The sequence below is a fragment of the Trachurus trachurus genome, assembly GCF_905171665.1.
Source record: "Trachurus trachurus genome assembly, chromosome: 16".
Lineage (NCBI taxonomy): Eukaryota > Metazoa > Chordata > Actinopteri > Carangiformes > Carangidae > Trachurus > Trachurus trachurus.
In genome coordinates this window covers 9,125,782-9,143,772 of record NC_139902.1, presented here as the reverse complement: position 1 = coordinate 9,143,772, position 17,991 = coordinate 9,125,782, and the positions used below count along the sequence as shown (strand labels likewise).

At 42.0% G+C, this 17,991-nt stretch overlaps 1 protein-coding gene across 2 annotated transcripts in view; it reads right to left on the bottom strand.

The window, feature by feature from the left end:
• The window catches only part of LOC310999419 (mannosyl-oligosaccharide 1,2-alpha-mannosidase IA), a 194,792-nt gene that overhangs the window by 97,784 nt on the left and 79,017 nt on the right, over window positions 1-17,991 (bottom strand). For both annotated transcript variants that reach the window (XM_083989837.1, XM_083989838.1), the window contains exon 2: window positions 15,779-15,875. In XM_083989837.1, the coding sequence (XP_083845963.1) occupies window positions 15,779-15,875 (97 nt within the window). The remainder of the gene's footprint in view (window positions 1-15,778; window positions 15,876-17,991) is intronic.

The following is a 17,991-nucleotide window of genomic DNA, read 5'->3' as shown; positions in this document are numbered from 1 at the left end:
GAGGGGGGAATCATACATCTGATGGTCTGTCATCGCACAAAACCAGATTGGAGATGACAGCTAAAGCTAGAGGTTCTGATTAGGCAGTTGATAAAGACACTCAGTCGCTGTGCCATGGCAACAATTCAGCCAGTCGTGAGCACATCAAACTTAAACCCAGAAAGTAAACAAATAGAAAAAAAAGAGCCTAGAATATCCTCAGTGATCAATAAAACCCTCTTTGCAGGAGGAGAGAGCAGGATGGAAAATGCATGAATTTTTTTCATCTCAGGTTTTTACGTGTAACCTTGATAGAAATCCACCTTGCAAGGCTAATCTCTGATTTCTTCCAGAGATAAAAAAGAGAGAGAAAAAAAAAAGGTGTTGCTTCCCATCCCATCTACCGGAGTTTATCTCCGCTGAATGGAGCTTTCTAGCTCACTAGTTGTGCACTGAAAAATGCACAGCCCAACCAATTTAGGGAAGCTATAATAACCTGTTGACAAAGAGCACCCGTCAGATGGAGAAATTAAACCAGCCATCTTGAAAGAGCAGCCGCTCCGCATCATTTGTGCAGCCCAGCAGGCATTTAACGGTAGAGGAGGAACCTGGGGTTAGTGAGGTGAGGGAGCACATCTACACTTTATGTTCATGTGTGTGTTTCTTTTGTACGTAGGGATTCATCTGGGGGACAGAGGGAGACCACAGCTTGCACAGTTCTATATAACAAAGACAATTTTAATCAAGGAAAGAACATGAACTACTCCACGTTTTTTAATCAATCTGTATAAAGTCCACTTGTATGTACTACAGTAGGGTACCACTGCTTGCTCACCTGCAATTTCACACTCAATTACAGCAGCAATGCAAACTTTCTAACAACATTTCCTAGAGGAATTGGGAGTTAGACAACTTCAAACACTTACTCAATATCAATTTCTGTTTCAGCGCATCACCCCTTCCCTCTGTTTATTTCAGTGTCACCCTCTTCTGTTTCCAAGATGCCAGAGGCACCCCCCGCCCCCCTGCCCCCCTGGTCTTTTACCACCTCTGAAGTGTGGCCCAGACTAACAGGCTCTGTGTTAAAGTTCCTCCATCGCTTCCGGCAGAATCCAACAACAGCAGGAATTTATTTCATGCAATTTTACTTATTCATTATGCCCTCACTTTCCTCTTTCCTTTTACTCAGCACAAGAGTTTCCACAGAGAACCTGAACCACCGTGTAGTGATATGCTGTGGGGGCACGGCAATGAAACTGGAGAAAAGCCCCCCTGTTTTTACCCCGTGCAGGAACAGATAGTGCAGGTCCAGGATGCAGAGAAGAAGAAGAGTGAGGTGAAAAGTGAAAGTCCATACAGTATCTGAACTGGAGAGATACTTTAGGCTGCAAAGGTCAACCTGCCCTGTTGCAGCCAGGTCGAACGGTTCAAGATATGATGCTCACAACAGGAACAAAAAAAAAAGGAAAGATTTGTGTTGTGTGAGCTGCCAGCAGGAGAAGGAGCGGGGACAACAGAGAGACATTCAGACAGTGTGTGCTGTGAAACGTAAACACAGCTGGGTGTTTTTCACGCGCAACAAAAGGCAATATCAGAAGAGTTAGTGGCGAATGATGAATGAGCACAGAGACAGAAACAAAAATGTTCCTGGCATATGGAGGTCTGAGGGGAATTTAAACTGGGGGATTGTCATTGAGAAGACTGGAAGTCTGATGAGTCACAGCGGACTGCTTCAGAGATGATGAATGGAAAGATGGGCGGACGTGTTCGCACTTCCTGGAGGAGTTATTGTGAGACTCGGCAGCTTAGTGAAATATTAAGGCTGATACTGGCGACAGGCTGCAATGAGGCTAGGCACAAAAAAAACTGTATATTAATAGTTCCTAAAACAAGTGAATGAAGCAAAATCTGTTTCCCTAATGCTACCGCAAGCTTAAAAGCTTGGCAGGAGTGTGATTAAAACTGCTAAACACTGATTACTACACACCAAGCAGCATGTCTCAGGTTGCAGAGACGTCATCGTCACAGCGACTCCGGCTCGACGTCACTGCAGACTGATGGGTGATCGCAGATTACATAAACACACGCTTCAAGGATCCTCGCAGTAACCAACGCCGAGACAGTTTGGAGCCTCATCTGAATGCAGCCAAATGTGACCCCCGCCCTCGCATCCATTAGCCTGCGATTGAATCGTTACAGTAGAATAGACAACCCCTCATAATCCCCCGTGCTTCGTCATACATTTTTTGCTACCAGTTTTTCATCATCTGGGCTATAATCCCTGTGCTGAGGCTTGATGATGTGCTCGTGCCCGCTGAGAGGACTTGTTCTAATCCGGAACGGGGGGGGGGAGCAGAAATTTTGCGGTGCTGATAACAAAAGATGGCTCCACTTTGATGTCCTGTCTGCCTGTCACCCACTGTAAAATGACTCTCTCCCTCAGCTGATGGCACGGACTGCAAAAATGCAGTAGCAAATCGTCTCAATGCCTGCAATACACAAGAAATCACTTTACATTAAGTGACATCATCACTAAGGAAAAGCCGATCCCAGATACAATGAAACAGTGAAAAAGTTGGTGGAGGTCATGAACTCCGTTTCTTTCTCTCAGACCTACAGTAGAAATGTTTCCTCCTAATTCCGACGCAGCCGTGGTTTCAGAAGCCCGTCTCCATCTCCGCCTGCTTGCTCTGAGCCCACTTCGGGTTTTCTCTGTGATCTCCAGGTAGTTGTCGTTGCTTCGTTCCCGGTAGATGCAGAGCTGTGCAGCCAGGACCATCATTACTTGCAGCGGGACACAACCTGCTCTGACAGCAAATTCGCCCCCAGAGTGTATTATCAGAGGTTTGCTGTCAAGCTCCTCATCCCCCTGCTCCTTAAATGCTCCAGCAGCACTTAGGGTGAAATATTTCCTCCCTTCTTCTCTTCTCAAAGTTTAACCGAGTTCATTGAGTGAACTTAACCAACTTATCTTGACTAAAAGTTGATGACAGCACAAGTGCGTATAGTCTGATTTTTGTTGCTCTCAGTTTGTGTTTTCTGAATACTTCGAAATCATTACTTATAGTGCTGCAGTGCAAATGTTTCCAGCAGCTTTACTTACTTCACATAAAAAATTAAGATAATCTGATGAATAAATATGCTTATATAATTCACATCCTGATTGTTTGACGACTCATTTGGTCAAAACTGTGATTACACAACAAGAGAATAATAAACTAGTTAAAATTCAATTCATTTTCCTTCTGTGATAAGACCTTTTACATCCATTGATTCCGAATGACGATTACAGAGCTGGTGATTTGATAGGTGTGTACACCCGTAATACCTGTATGGGTGGGGGTGGGCACTAACACTACATAACATCACTTCAAATAATATGAGTGTTTTTTTTTTTGTTTGGGGGGGGGGGGGGCAATATGATCAACTGCAAAGCATCTTTACTTTACTTTAATGCTGCTTTGATGGCCTCCTATCTACACTGAATGAACACAGCATTACAGTAGGTGCCCATGACGGAGTCCATGCGGACATAACATGAACAAGAAGGAACATGTTGCATGGACACCCGCCAGCTAAACAGATTAGATGGTATAACTTGAAGCGGTAATGAGTCTTTGCAAATGTTAAATGAGACAAGCAGCTGAAACAACTCATGGCAAATAGCTGTCACTATGGAGACGTGTTAACAAATAAATCTGTATCAGCAGCATTGGCCTGCTATACAGTGTGCACGTATCCAACTTGGAGCAACCCTGGCTCTCCGTCTCCACAGGATTCAGCCACTCTGAGGCTCAGCCTGGAGAGTATTTTGAACACAAAAGAGTCAAGAAGAAATTGAAGACATTTGAATTGAAGACAGTTGCTGAAACAAATGAATTCCTATGTCACATAGTAACATATAAATATAGCTACTGTATGGACTTTTGACAAAATATTTGTTGAAATATTTGTTAAAATTAAAATACTGATATATTTTTTCCTCTGACTTCATTATTCTTGGGTATGTCTAGCCCTGCTATGCACAGTCTTAATGACACCACAGTATGTGTTAATCATACCCACCCCCGCTGCAGCTTCATATTTCCAGGATGATAAAACGTTTTACCCCCAACAATTATGATGATATGCGACATGTCCAGACAGCAGCTCCAGCCTGTGGCCTTATTGGCTCCAGAACAAATAGGCCTTATTGGATGGAGGGTTGGGGATGTGCTCCGCAGACGGGGGAGGGACCAGATCCCGATTTGTCACCTGCCGCTGGTTGCTATGGAGACGGATGATTTCCACTGCACCATGATGGAGCCCATGGGATGTGGGAATGGATGGGATAGAAATGGGAGGTGGGAGGATGGCGCCAACACTTCACTCGGGGTGCGACTTTAATGTGACAGTGGGTGATGGGCACTATTTGCGTAGCCGCTCGTTTAACCTAAATGATCGGGGAGGATGCCGCTCCCTCCCCTGTTCTCTCTAACCTTCACGGTGCCCTCTTCAATACCAGGCGCTGGGCCCGCCGGGAGGTGGCTGCCTAATATGTGGGTGGAGAGACGAGGAAGCATTTGTCAGTGGAAGTGTTTGCCTGCTGAATGTTTTTAATACAAATAATTTTTAGAAATCAAAAAGAGGAGGAGGTGCTCAAGGTTGAATCTCAGTCAGTCCAACGGGCAACATGCCTGTTTGTGCGCATGCATGTCTGAGTCCCTTACGAGTCCCCTCGAAGCACTGTTGTCTTTGCCAATGTGCTGTCTCAGCAGATCTCTTCAGAAGCTTTGAGACTGTTTGTAAAAGATCATAACAATATTAATGATGCCTGTGAAAACTGGTGAAAATCCTTCACCAGCTTGAGGGGCTCCAAGTGTCCTGAAGACCCCCAATTGCTCTATAAAAAATCTATCTCGCCTTTCAACTGCACCTCCAGCCAGAGACGACTAAATAATAAATACCCAGGGCTTCATCATTCGGACCATCGATCGCAGCTAAATCAAGTTTTCAAAGCGTCTCCTCCCTCCTCCTCTGTTCTCCATCATGTAAGAGCACCTGGCAGCGCTTAACACCATCTGAAGAGCCCTTGGGATCCTTTAATAAACGCCGCTGGTTTAAAAATGGTCCCCGACCATGACCTGTGAGAAAAGGTGAGGGGTTCACCCTGTATTGCTAAGAGTAGCTCATTTTGCATTCCAGGACAACTCTCAGCAAAACCCAGTGACCTCATGCTCTTTAATCGCACCTCTTGGGATGAGGAGGGAAAAGAGAAGGAAGAAAGAAATAATAGTGGGGGGATGGAACAAAGAAGGAAGCAGATCATATGAATATAAGATAAAAGAGGCAAACTAGAAGGTTTTTTTTTTTTTTTTTGATTAGTGTAGCAGAAAGCTGGATAGTAACTGAATAGCTGCACGGGGCCAATCCTGTTAACAGCAATTGGACATCTATTGTTGATGAAAAACCTCTGGGGTGAGGGAGGGGCGGCTGTGACACCTAATGTGATGTTCTCGCTTTTTTAATTACAATCCTCCTTGTCCCCTGCATCTGACTATGGTTTTGGCTTGGCATTTAATGCACCGCGTGCTACAGTTACTGACCCACATACTTTACGTAGGCACGAGAGCAGTGACGTTCACAGAGGGATGAATGTCTATTTAATCCTCCACTGAGGCTCTGGGACTGGTCCGTTTCTCCAGCAACTGGAGAAAGTGATACAGCACATGAGGGCTCAGGGGAAGAAATGAGGTAAATATGCGCAAAAGCTCTTATTATCTGAAATAGTAAAGAGACACCAACTCTGAAATTCTTGTTCTCAGCATCATGATGCCACAAAGCATGTGAGTGACCAGAACTGTGGCTGTTCACTTGGCTCTGTTTCACACGTATCACTGTTGGTCTAACTGAACCAAAAGTTGGCACCAACTGTCTAATCATTTTTGTATCGTTGTTAAAAAAAAGTCAGTTGGCATGCATCTTTCTTGCCAAGAGTTACAAAGCAATGCTAAATACATTATGAAGCTACCACCAAACTGTTAGCTTAGCATCAAGAGTGAAAGCAGATGGAAACAGACTCCAGCTTGGCTCTGTCCAAAAGCGGCAAAATCTGCCTGCGAGCATCTAGGCGCACTAATTAACACGTTCTGTTCTCATTTGCATGACAAGCAAAGTGCAAAAATGACATGTGGTTTTACGAGGTTATGTGATGGATTATTTCTTGGATGGGCACAGCGACTTCCTGAAGGCACAGATGAGACGCAACATGCTCATTAGTGAGCTATAGGAGTGCTGGAGGACAGGTTTGTGCTTTGTCTAAGCTAGGTAGCTGCTGGCTGTAGCTACATATTTGACATAGAAATGTGAGAGTGTTATTCTTCACATTTACCTTTTGTAAAGAAAGCTGATGTTCCAATGCCAAAATCTCACATTATTAATGTAAAGGTAACAAAGTATGCAACGTTTCCATATCTAGCAGCTATTACACTTTCATTTGTGAAGCGTCACTTGTTTGAGTTGAAGGTGACACTAATTTCAACATCTTCAATCAATTCTGAAATCACTCCTTAAAGGGATAGTTCAACATTTTGGCAAATTGGCCCATTGCCATAATCGCTATAGTCATAGCAGTAGGTTCGTTACCTTTATTTGTCGGTGTAAGCTATTTTTAGAACGGAGGAGCGGAGCGGCAGGCTGTTCAGAGCTACACTATGGAGGCTAATGGAATTTCTTGGTTTCCCTCATCAAACACAAAATCCCAAAACTCCAAAACGCTTTCGTGGACAAGTTGTGACCTGCACAATCACCACGCTATGAGATAATAATGGAACGTTACGAAACGGAGCCGTTTTCGAGGTAAATACAGAGTCTGCTTGCTGAAAAACTGTCCCTGAACGCAACGCGCATCAGCGGTTTTGCATGAATTTACCTCTAAAACAACTCTGTCTCGTAACGTTCTATTATTATCTCATAGCGTGGTGATTGTGCAGCTCACAACTTGTCCACGAAAGCGTTTTGGAGTTTTGGGATTTTGTATTTGATGAGTTTGATGAGGGAAACCAAGAAATTCCATTAGCCTCCATAGTGTAGCTCTGAACAGCCTGCCGCTCCGCTCCTCCGTTCTAAAAATAGCTTACACCGACAAATAAAGGTAACGAACCTACTGCTATGACTATAGGGATTATGGCAATGGGCCAGTTTGCCAAAATGTTGAACTATCCCTTTAAAGGCCCCATGGCATGAAAAATGTGATTTTGGTTATTTTTTCGTGCGGAGAAACGGAGAAACACACACCACCCATTTGTAGGAACATTCTCTTTAAGACGAGCAGATAGCACTTCCTCCTTTCTGTGATGTCACACACAAGGTAACTCCGCCCACCGTGACCAGTTGTTTTTTTCTTTTTCAATTTTTATGAATGCAGCTTAGGTTTCAGTTACTTGCCTGTGATTGGCCCGACCACATGCCACTCTAAAACAGTGAGCCAATCAGAGGAGAGGTTCTCATTCTCTCTTCTGATTGGCCAAATGACCTGTGCCTGTTAGAACTCCAGAAAGAGGCAACAGAAAGGGGCAATATAAACGATATTAAGCAGATAACAGGTACTCAAAACCAATGATACATTTTGTTAGGGATATCAGCAGGTAAATAAACCCAGAGAAAAGTGCACAGCATGGGGCCTTTAACATTATTATTGTCTGATGTTGCGGTGATTCAGTGATTTCAAAGCTCATGGTGGTTCATATCACAGATAAATGGACCTTGTTCTGCTTTTCACCTTATTTTTCGTAGGCGCAGAGAAACGACAAAGGAGAGATTTGATCTCAGAGTTTGTGACTGTGAGAGTTTTGTGTCACTCACTCTGAAAGCTTCATGCCAAAACCACCTACTTTACAGGCGGTTAGCACAGGAGGACTATTAATCCTCCCACTTCTCCTTTGTAGCCCAAAGGGAAAAAGAAATACACCTCAGGTCTGAAGGACTTGAGTTGACTTGAGGGACCCATTCACAAGGTTTTTTTTTCTCCCCACACTGGTAACAAAAGGGACAAGAAGAATTATGTATCTTAGAGACTTTTCAAGAGTCACACATCCTCCTCCTTCTCAGCAGAGTCCTGCTGACTTGTCTTTCTATTCAGATCAGAGAAAACAACTTTGCTTATGGGCTCGGATGATGAAACATTAATAATATAAACAATCTGTCCGGCCTGATTTGCTTCCAGCAGCAGCAGCAGCAGCACAGTGGTGGATGGTAATATTTACTGAAGAATAACACACAATAGCAGGATAACTAAACCAACATTATGTCATTATCTCACAATAGTGACTCAGAACCAACAGATCAAAACATCCACAAACTGCCCAGCTTTGCTCAGATCAGGATAAACATCTTCTGCTTGAGAATGTGTATTTTTACATTCAGTACCATATAAATACCTCTGCAGGATGGATGGTGTCCTTTTTGTGTTAAACATTGTTTAATTTCGAGGCTGAGGGCTTCACTGGGTCCTGCTCTGAGATAAGCTGGTGATACAGAACCATCACAACTGACACTTTTAGTTAATGCTCTCCACCATAAAAGTAGGTCACGAGAGCTCTGGGAGCCAAACATTGAAAATAATTCACTGCACTGAGAGCTTTGGTTTGCCAGTCTTACACAGTTAACAAGTGTCCCAAAATGACTCTGCGTCACTTTTCCCACACTCTCTTCAATCTGTTTATGTGAATGTGTTCATTCATATGGGAGGTAAGTCTTTTCCAATACTCTTTAAAAGCTCCTAAAATCATCACCTCTTCCTTTGTTCACAGCTAGCTGACTCTTCCTCCAAACAGGGCAATTCCTCCTCACCCTGTCACACCACCCTGCTCATCATCTGACGCCATGTGAACTGATCCCTGATGACAAAAGACCTCCTTATGATCTGTCTGACAGGAAACCTTTCAGTGGAGGCACAAACGAAAAGAAAGGATAGAAAGAGAGATATTTCACAGAGCACAGAGATGACTGGTTGAAATAAAAACAACAGCCACTAGTGTGATCATGTGCTGCATAAGTGCAGCTGCTGAATTCTAGGTTAATACCTTTCATCTCCATGGATTTCATTTTTAAAGCTGCTCAGATGATCAGTATTTTCATAACAATGTATCAGATGACAATGTGAAAGGCAGTCGCCTGCAGTGATGAACCTACAGAGAATTAGCACTTGAATTCAGAGCTCCAGGAGCTTTATTGTGGGTTTTTCTTTTTTTTCTTTTTTCATCTCATTGTTTTAATGTCCAGCTGGTAAATTTACTGCTTTGGTTCGTCTCATTGCACTCACAGCGTCGTTCCTGGCCACAGCAGGCGTCTGTTTCCAGCCAAAAACTTATATACAAAAAGACACACTGTACACTACCTGCACAGCACCAGACAGCAGACAGGCGCTGTTAGAGCCCGGCAGGTGAACATAGTGCAGCACTGAGCTGCTGAAGAGCTGGAAACTTCACGGCTGGAGTTAACAGAGATCAAAACAGAGCTCAAAGATAATGAACATTAATCGTGATAAACCACCTGAGTGTCCATACAGTAGTTAAAGCAGAAGTAAGCGATTCGGCCGTTTTGGCTAACTTACTGTCAGCGGATGGAGTTTGCAGTCCCCGCCCTCGTCCCTACGTCACCATTCCCGCGCATCGTCCTCAGTCAATGCAACTGCCCCCTTGGCGTGCACACACAGAGAGGACCGCCCCTTTATGCCGTTCTCTCTCCTCATTGGATAAACGTTGTAGGATACAAGGAAAGTTTTCTCCTCGGCTTACAGCAGAGCAGAGTGACTGACAGACCCGTGTTTCAGACCAAACACTCTATATAAGTGATTGCTGTTGGAAGATATAACTATTTAAGACTTATATTAACACAAACATTCCGCTTACTTCTGCTTTAATCACAATTATTCGCAAATTAATCACACATTTTTATATTTGTGCCTTTATTTATGCCAATGTACCTTGAAGGAATATTTTTCAAATGTTGCATAAAGCAATTATTGCAAATAATTGCAAATTATCTTGGTCTTGTCAAAAGACACATTAAGCAGGACTTTGTAGCTGAACTTACTGAACTGATTCATTAAAGGTGACTAAACTCTGGGTCGGGCCACAGCCCATTATAACAGTGTGTTATTTGTGCATCAAAAAAGTGGCACCAACAGGAATTTGCATTAATGCGTTAGCATCACATTAACTTTGACAATGCTAATTTAAATTCCTGAGGTTACAAGAAACACAAGTATAAAAGTATGATGCTGCTGCATAAATAGTTTTTTTTTTACTACTTTGTTAAATTAAGTTAAATGTGACGATACATCAGCGTGGCAACAAGTCTAGACATAAAACCCTCTTTATAGAAATAATTTAAAACAGAACACTTAGTGGATATTGTTCTATAAAATCTCAGACTGCACTAAAAACCCTAAACTTGCAGCAATACAACAAAACCATGGCAGTTTTAATGCCAGCACACACCCCTTAGAGATTTATCAGTGCTGAGAGTCAGCAGCAGCACACAAGACATCCCACAGATCATCCAATTGACCTTCCCCAGTGATTTATGTCAGTCACGGTGAAAACTGCTGATAATATCAGCACCAAATACTGAGGGCTAATCCCTAAAGTTATTTACTCATGTAAATATAGAAGAATAAATCCCGAACTATGCGGAGACGAACTCCATCTGGGTCACCATCGATTTCACCTCTAAACTTAAATATGAATATATTGATGAAAACAAAACTCTGCATGAACCTGGCAAGTTGACAAATAGACAATGCAATAGCATTCATCTGCAAACAGTGTAAACAAAACATTTTTTGTATATTTTTTGTGAGAAAGATTAGCTTCTCCAACACAGGGATCAACATGTCATTAATAAGTAAAATTCAACTTCAGTTCCACTCTCCAGAATAACAGCATTCACCCTCCTTCACATCCACACATGACTTACACTCAGGTACTGAGAGCTCATATCATGTTGTGACTGGTGACAACTATTCCTATGTGGCACTGAGTTCATCTATTTCCATAATTCTTTCTATTAATATTAATGAGGAATCTATAAAGGCAGATGAAACAAATGGTACAAATGTTTTCATCAGTCACAATGAACCAGTATTTGACCTTGATCCCATCACCTTGCTCTCCTTCGTGTCATGGTGCTCCAGATTTAATATTAGACATGAAGTATTCTAATGAAATCAAAGGGAAACAGAAAGCGAGAAAAGCTTTTGTCACACATGATTTATATTTCACCTTTCAGCAACCCAGTAATTTATCTGTGAAATATATTAAGGCTTTACTGTGGCAGCTTTTGAAAATATGCTAATACAATGCTTACCAATCCAAAAATGTTTGTTATTCTTGAGGGGAAAAACACTAATGCTCATATTTTAACTTTCTCATGAAATGTTCTCAATGTACGAACCCCCACACAATCTTACACAGAATAGTGTAAATAGCCCAGTTTTCTCTTTCTAATTGCCCTAAGCCAAAGAAACTTTTTCTAAGCTCTAAATACATTGTGTATTTTAAATGACAAAGGGAAAATATGAGGAAAAAGTGTATCAGAACCAACTCTGGTTTAGAGGAAAGAGCAAAGAGAGAGCTGCTTTCAGCCTTGAGGGTCATGACAAAGGAAGGAGGAGAGGGATTACAGTAAAAATAGAAAGGAATGGGGGGTTGAGAGACAGACTCAAAGGAAGATTATAGTAAAGTGAAAGTGTGCCAGTGAAGCTGTGTGAGGAGGAAAACGGCTCACTCTGCCTTTCTGTGGTTTTGGCTTGTGCCGTTTTTGTTTTTTTGTTTTTTTTTCTTCAGTGTAGTGCAGTAGGGATGTTCTGGTGACTCTCAGCATATTGACAAGCTTCTGATGACAACTATAACTGTAGATCCAATCTCGCCACATCTCTGTTTACTCTGGGGATTAAATTAAAGAACATAGCATCCAATTTCATACCTGGCTTCCCGCACCACTCTTCACAATGTGACATTTACTCGCAAGCATGATGCCCTTTCTCTCCTCCTCTCCCTGACGCTCTCCCTCTCTCTCTCTCTCTGTCTCTCTCTCTGTCTCCCTCCCTCTCTCTCACTACTTTTAGATAACGCACTGTGTAGCAAACAAGGAGAGCAGGAAAATGATTCTTGATTTGCGCAAAATGGAAATATATTTGTTGTATGGAATTAACCATATTGAGTTGAAGGAAGCCGCTCTCCTCCCCCACTGATGGGAGCCTGAACCATTTCTCTGCTGTGCTGCCAGAGACGAATAGCATTTTCTTTCTCAGGTTTTATTGTTTGCATATCGGTCAGATCTGCATTAAGATGCATATAGCTGAATCGCATGTATAAAGATGGCAATTAGCTGCCAGGAGTCGAGGGCTGCACTATCCATTATGGGAAACCTTTGGCCCAGACAGCAGAATTATTTGAAAAGTGTGGCCTCAATACAAGACATCTGCTGTGGAAAAAAACAACACTTTCTGTTACAAATTGATTCATAACACAAATGCATGCAAGCTTAAAAAAAAAAAAAAAACTATACTGTAGAAGCTTTTTCTAAGGCCGAGCAGCATTCAAATGAAACCAAATCAACCTATCCTCTGGGATAATGGGTTGGAAAAGCTTTACCACATCACAAAGCAATCTTTTTAAAGGTCCTACATTGTAGAAAGTGAAGATTTGATGTCTTTTCTGATAATAAATCATCTTGTGGAAGTATCAAAGTGTGCAATCCACAGACAAAATGCACATTAAAAATGCCCCTATTCAAAAATAGTGTCTTATAATGAGCCGTCAAGAGTTCGTAACTTTGTGATGTCACAACAAAACAGTCACAACCCAACACAACACCGCCTACTTGGACCTATCGTAGAGTCTGGCAGGATATGATCACTCAGAAAACAGACAGGCCAATCAGGTGGAGACTTTTGAGTCTGTCTTCTGATTGGCTGACTTTCCTGTTGTTGCTAAGGCTTAGGAGAGAAACCACAGAAAGTAGACACAAAACTGTAATTCTGTAATCAAATCCATACATCATACAGTATACTGTATATCCTTATGGATAATAACACTACGAATAGGACCTTTAATATTTACATTGATTCACATAACTTCACACAAGGTACAGTAACTATGTTCTATCTGCAGGGCCCAAATAAATTAGTGGTGTGTGTAGCTAGGAAACGTACGTGTGCAAAGACAAACCTCACACCAGGGCTTAAATACTGTATGTGGATACACAAAATAAAAATTCTCTTACAAGCTGAGGAAACGCTCATCACTGCAGACCCTTCTGCACGGCTAAAGCCTCCTCCTCAGTAACAAGACACAGGAGCTCTTCCTATCATCGCTCTACATCACAGAGTTAATGAAAGAATGTAAACACAATTACTGTGAGGAACATAATTAAAGCGTGACATGGCCCGATCATGTACAATGCCTCCGTCAGGTGTCATGGCGTTAATATCAACAACTGGAATCTTGACACTGAGCCATAAATCAAAACCTTCACTCAACGGGACAACAGCCATTAACCTTGCAGTCATTGATAAATCCAGCTTTAGTGGACCACACCACAGCTAAAATAACTGTGCTGGATCGGTAAGTAATATGCAGTGATTGTTTGCTTAAAACATAACAATTTGATGAGACTATATCAAGGCTCATAATGAGTTTGTTTGGAGTTGACTTTCTGCCCTCCAGCAGGTAGATAATGCTTTAGCGGCCTTAACACAAATAAATCACTACAACCGACTCTATCACCATCTCCATCATCCCCCAAGTTTAATATTGACAACAGTACAGTCCATTAGCTTCCAGTGTCCTTGACTGTTATTCCCTCCTAAGGATGCCTTACATCACAAGTGGTGTGAAGAGAAAATGACTTGACAACTCCTCTCGAGACACTACCCGAGGTAAAACCAACAGATCTTTAAATAATTCTGGCCTTGAAATCTAACACCTATCGCATGATTTAAGCGCGGTGCTTCAAAAGGACTCCTCTTTGCTATGAACTCAACCACCTCAGGGGAACAGCAGCAGCAAAGACAACGCAAACTATTGCAAGGGAGCTTGCATCATCGCCTTAATAATCCCAAATCCCGATAGATGTGGTGGACCTCAGGTGTGGGAGACAGTACCAAGTGGCACAGTACCATCCAAGCCTTATTAAGGGCTGATCCGCCTTTTATGAAGGGCTTTATTGTGGGTTTTTTCCCTCTGGCTCAGCAGTGTGAAGTGACTGATATGCTCCGCTGTAGAAGACCTGAGGACCCCTCCGGATCTGGCTCCAATTAGAGGCCGCTGGAAACTCTGACACCCCTGGCAGGATGGGAGCTTCTCTGCGCTGAGAGGTATGACAGATGTGGCGACAAAAGCTCACTGAGGCGCAAACAGGTGCTACCTGTTACCTGTCACCTAACGAACTGGAAACTCGTGAAGAACAGAAGTTTAAGATTCAGTTTCATTACAGTCTGTTTTCAGTGGGGTTTGTGTGCAGAACAGTTTGTCTCCGATTCTACTTTCTGGTGTTTGTTTCCTTACAACTGAGAATCCATTACTATTAGACTTGAGTGATGTAAACACTAGTTTCCTGAAAAAAAAATCCATGCACAAAAACAATTACAAAACAAAAACAAGACTATCTATCTGCAGAGTACAATAATTTAGTTTGGATTTATCTTTAGATTTTTCATTAATAAATCAATCACTCAATCTGTCAAACATCAGGAAATGAGTAAGAATGCCAATCACACCCCAGGGTGGCAGCGCCTGTGCTGTTTGTTCAGTTTCTTTTATTTGTTGCCTGAGCCACAGCACGAACACTGAAGCTATACAGTTCAGCCAAAAAAAAAGCTGACATTTGAGAAGCAAGAACCAATTATATATATATTTTTTGCCTTATTTTCCCTCTTAAATGATTCAACGATTTAAACGCTTGAACAACTATTTGATATCAAAATACTTGAATGCCAAAAGGCAACAGAGCCAAATGGGGCAAAACAAGCTCCAAATTTAAAAAAGAGAATGGCACAAAGGGTAATACAAAGATCATTTATAATTTAGAAAAAATATAAATTACACTGGCTGCAAATAGGTCACAATATGCAGCTACAGTAACAACACTCCTGTCCAACATATTGCTTCCTTATTGCTACTCTCCGGATGAAAACAGCAGCTTTATGCACGACTGTCTCAAATGTCTAATTATGAGAAAATCCCGTCTGTTTCCGAAGTAACAAGCAAACCAACATCCTTCCATTCACCTTGAAGGAAGGAGCTTCTTTAATGTCAGTTTGCTCCTCAGTCTCACTTTAGACTCCGTGTCTCAAATATTCACGAGCTGCAACTCACACATAAAACCTTGTCTTTTGTTTTTCCACGTCCTTGTATTTAGTGAATGTCTGGCAAATGTTTGTCAGAGTTTGTTGAAAATGCTGCAGTAGTCCAATGCTGTCAAACTAAAAACGGTTGATGCCATTAAGTTCAGGCGCCTGCCTATATAATAAAGGAATTACTGTATATTGTTCTATATAAAATTCTTATTGTTAAGTTTTACACTATAGAGGCTGGTGGAGCTGGAAGAGAGAAAATCAATCTGAAATTGAACTTGTTCTTGCACTTTACACCATGAAAAAAAAAAAAAAATATCTGTCTGCAAGCTCACCGTTTTGTTTTAGTCTGCCTCGGTGCATGAAACTTGACAAGAAAAAAAAGGCCAACAGGTCTTAAAAATAACACTGGATGACCTTGCTGGCTTCGTGGGCCTTAAGCAAAATGCTGACACTCACCAAACATGTTTCCAATATGCCCGTTTCTCGTCAAAGGCCGCAGCTCATTCTTGCCCCAGGCGAAGTTCTTGTAGTTGTCCCAGGCAAACTTCATCATCTGCAACACAGACAGAGGGCAGATGCACCGGTCACTGGACTGACAGCACAGCACACCTCCACACCCAGATGTAATTAAATTGGTATGGCTCAAAGCAAAGGGAATGATAGCGTATTGATCAAGACAGGATTAAGGACAAGCATGCAATTATCACACATAAACAATAAGATGGACATATCCCCTGCAGCTCCTCCTTCTAAATTAAAGATGGAATGATTTCACGGGATGAAAAGCACGTTTAATGGATAAGAACACATCTTAAAGAAGAAAGGGTTTTTTTAAACATTGATGCTCTGCACTCCTCCTCCCTCACTGCTATTGGAAGAAAAGTGATCTGGACGTGATAGAAAAAAGAAGAAGAAAACCATCTTTGACACAATAAAACTGCAGCTTCATCCTGCACTTTCCTATCATGCTTAGTCCAAAGTTGAGTGATGCATCTCTGCACTCGACGCAGCAACAAAGTTACAGTTTACTTAGCAGCATATAAGAGGAAGTTGGGTCATAATCAAATAAATTTATGAACATTAACACAAATTAGAAAACGTTTTGGGCATAATTTTCAATTTGGTTGTAAACAAACATCATCTGGAGGAAGCAGGTCCCCTACAGCACCATAGCCTTATATGAGCAGCTTGAGAATAACATTATATACTAATTTACATATAAACATTATTAACTATAATTATCCTAAGATGCTCCCCCACGTCTAGCACTCTCAGTGGAAGGAGGACTTCAGCAAAGCCACAACACTTTCTCTGTCTTTCTATGGCTTGGTTCTGTGTGTACTGTAAAATGAACTGAAGACATTTATAGTGTTGAACTTGGTTGTTGCGTTTACATGCAGAGGAAAATCCGCTTCCAATCACATTATCAAGCTGTTTTAGTCGGATCTGGAGAGTCCAGTCTTTTAGTTGGACTAACATGTTTATATGCACTTGAACTGTCAAGTTATGGACAGATAATGTCATAATTTGTTAGTTTTTTTAGTGTCATGTTAATGTACTGTGCTGTAGTAGAAGTTGTCAATGGACGACACAGTCAGCAGACAACATGACCATTCTTCTTTTTTCTATTCTATTCTTCAGTGAAGTAGCTGTGATGGCAAAGACGACAACTTCCACAATCTCATGCTCTTTCATGACATCATCAAAATAAAAGTGAAGAGACACCTTGCAGCCGATGTTAATATTTACATTTATTTTTTTTTTTCTTTCTGCTTTTTATGTCTGTGTCCTGACAGGACAGCTGGAGAAAGACAGGAAATGCGTAGAGAGAGGTGGGGAATGACATGCAGCAAAGAGCTGCCATGTGAAATCAAACCTGGGGCCGCTGCAGTGAGGACTAAAGCCTTTGTTTATGGGGCACCTGCTCTACCAAGTGAGTTATAAGACGCCCCAAAATGTCAATAATTAAGGCAATTAAACCTCATGGTAATCCTGGAGCAAACTCCATGACTGTAGAATATTCTGTCTGTAGCATATTGCAGCCGATCTGGATGTTTCAGTCTGGGCAAAAAGTGGAGGATGAACCAACAGAGTCATCGCCCCTTGTTGTGCAAATGAGCTTCGATCGCTACACTACATACTGTACGTACAGTGCACTTGTTGGCTCTTTGGCCTTTTCATCTGCACTGACATTTCTCACATTTGACAATGGAGCGCATACAATAGTCACATCGGCCGCGTTTCCTTGTGACCCTGCTGCTTTCAATCCCTTGGCAGCCATGCAGGCAGCTCCATTTCTTTTAAAGGCAATGAGAAATAGAGATGCACATACAACACAGCCAGCTTCAACAATGACATGTTCAATGAATTCTGTTGTTTTCAGAAAAATAAAACACCGGTGCCCTCCATGCAATCTGCCAGAAGATGAACAGAGATTTCCCTCCCAGTTTCTTCCACTGTGGATTTCTCAGTAACTTGATGTCATCTCTATTATCAATACTGTGTGAGAGTCCTGGCTCTGCAGGGATGGGCCCAGATAAGCCCCTGGGAAACAGACAACATGAATCCGATTACCTCTCACAAGACCTCCAGCTGACAATCCTGACGAACCGAAAAAAGCTCATTAAAGACACCTCGAAGAATACACACAGACACACACACACACACGT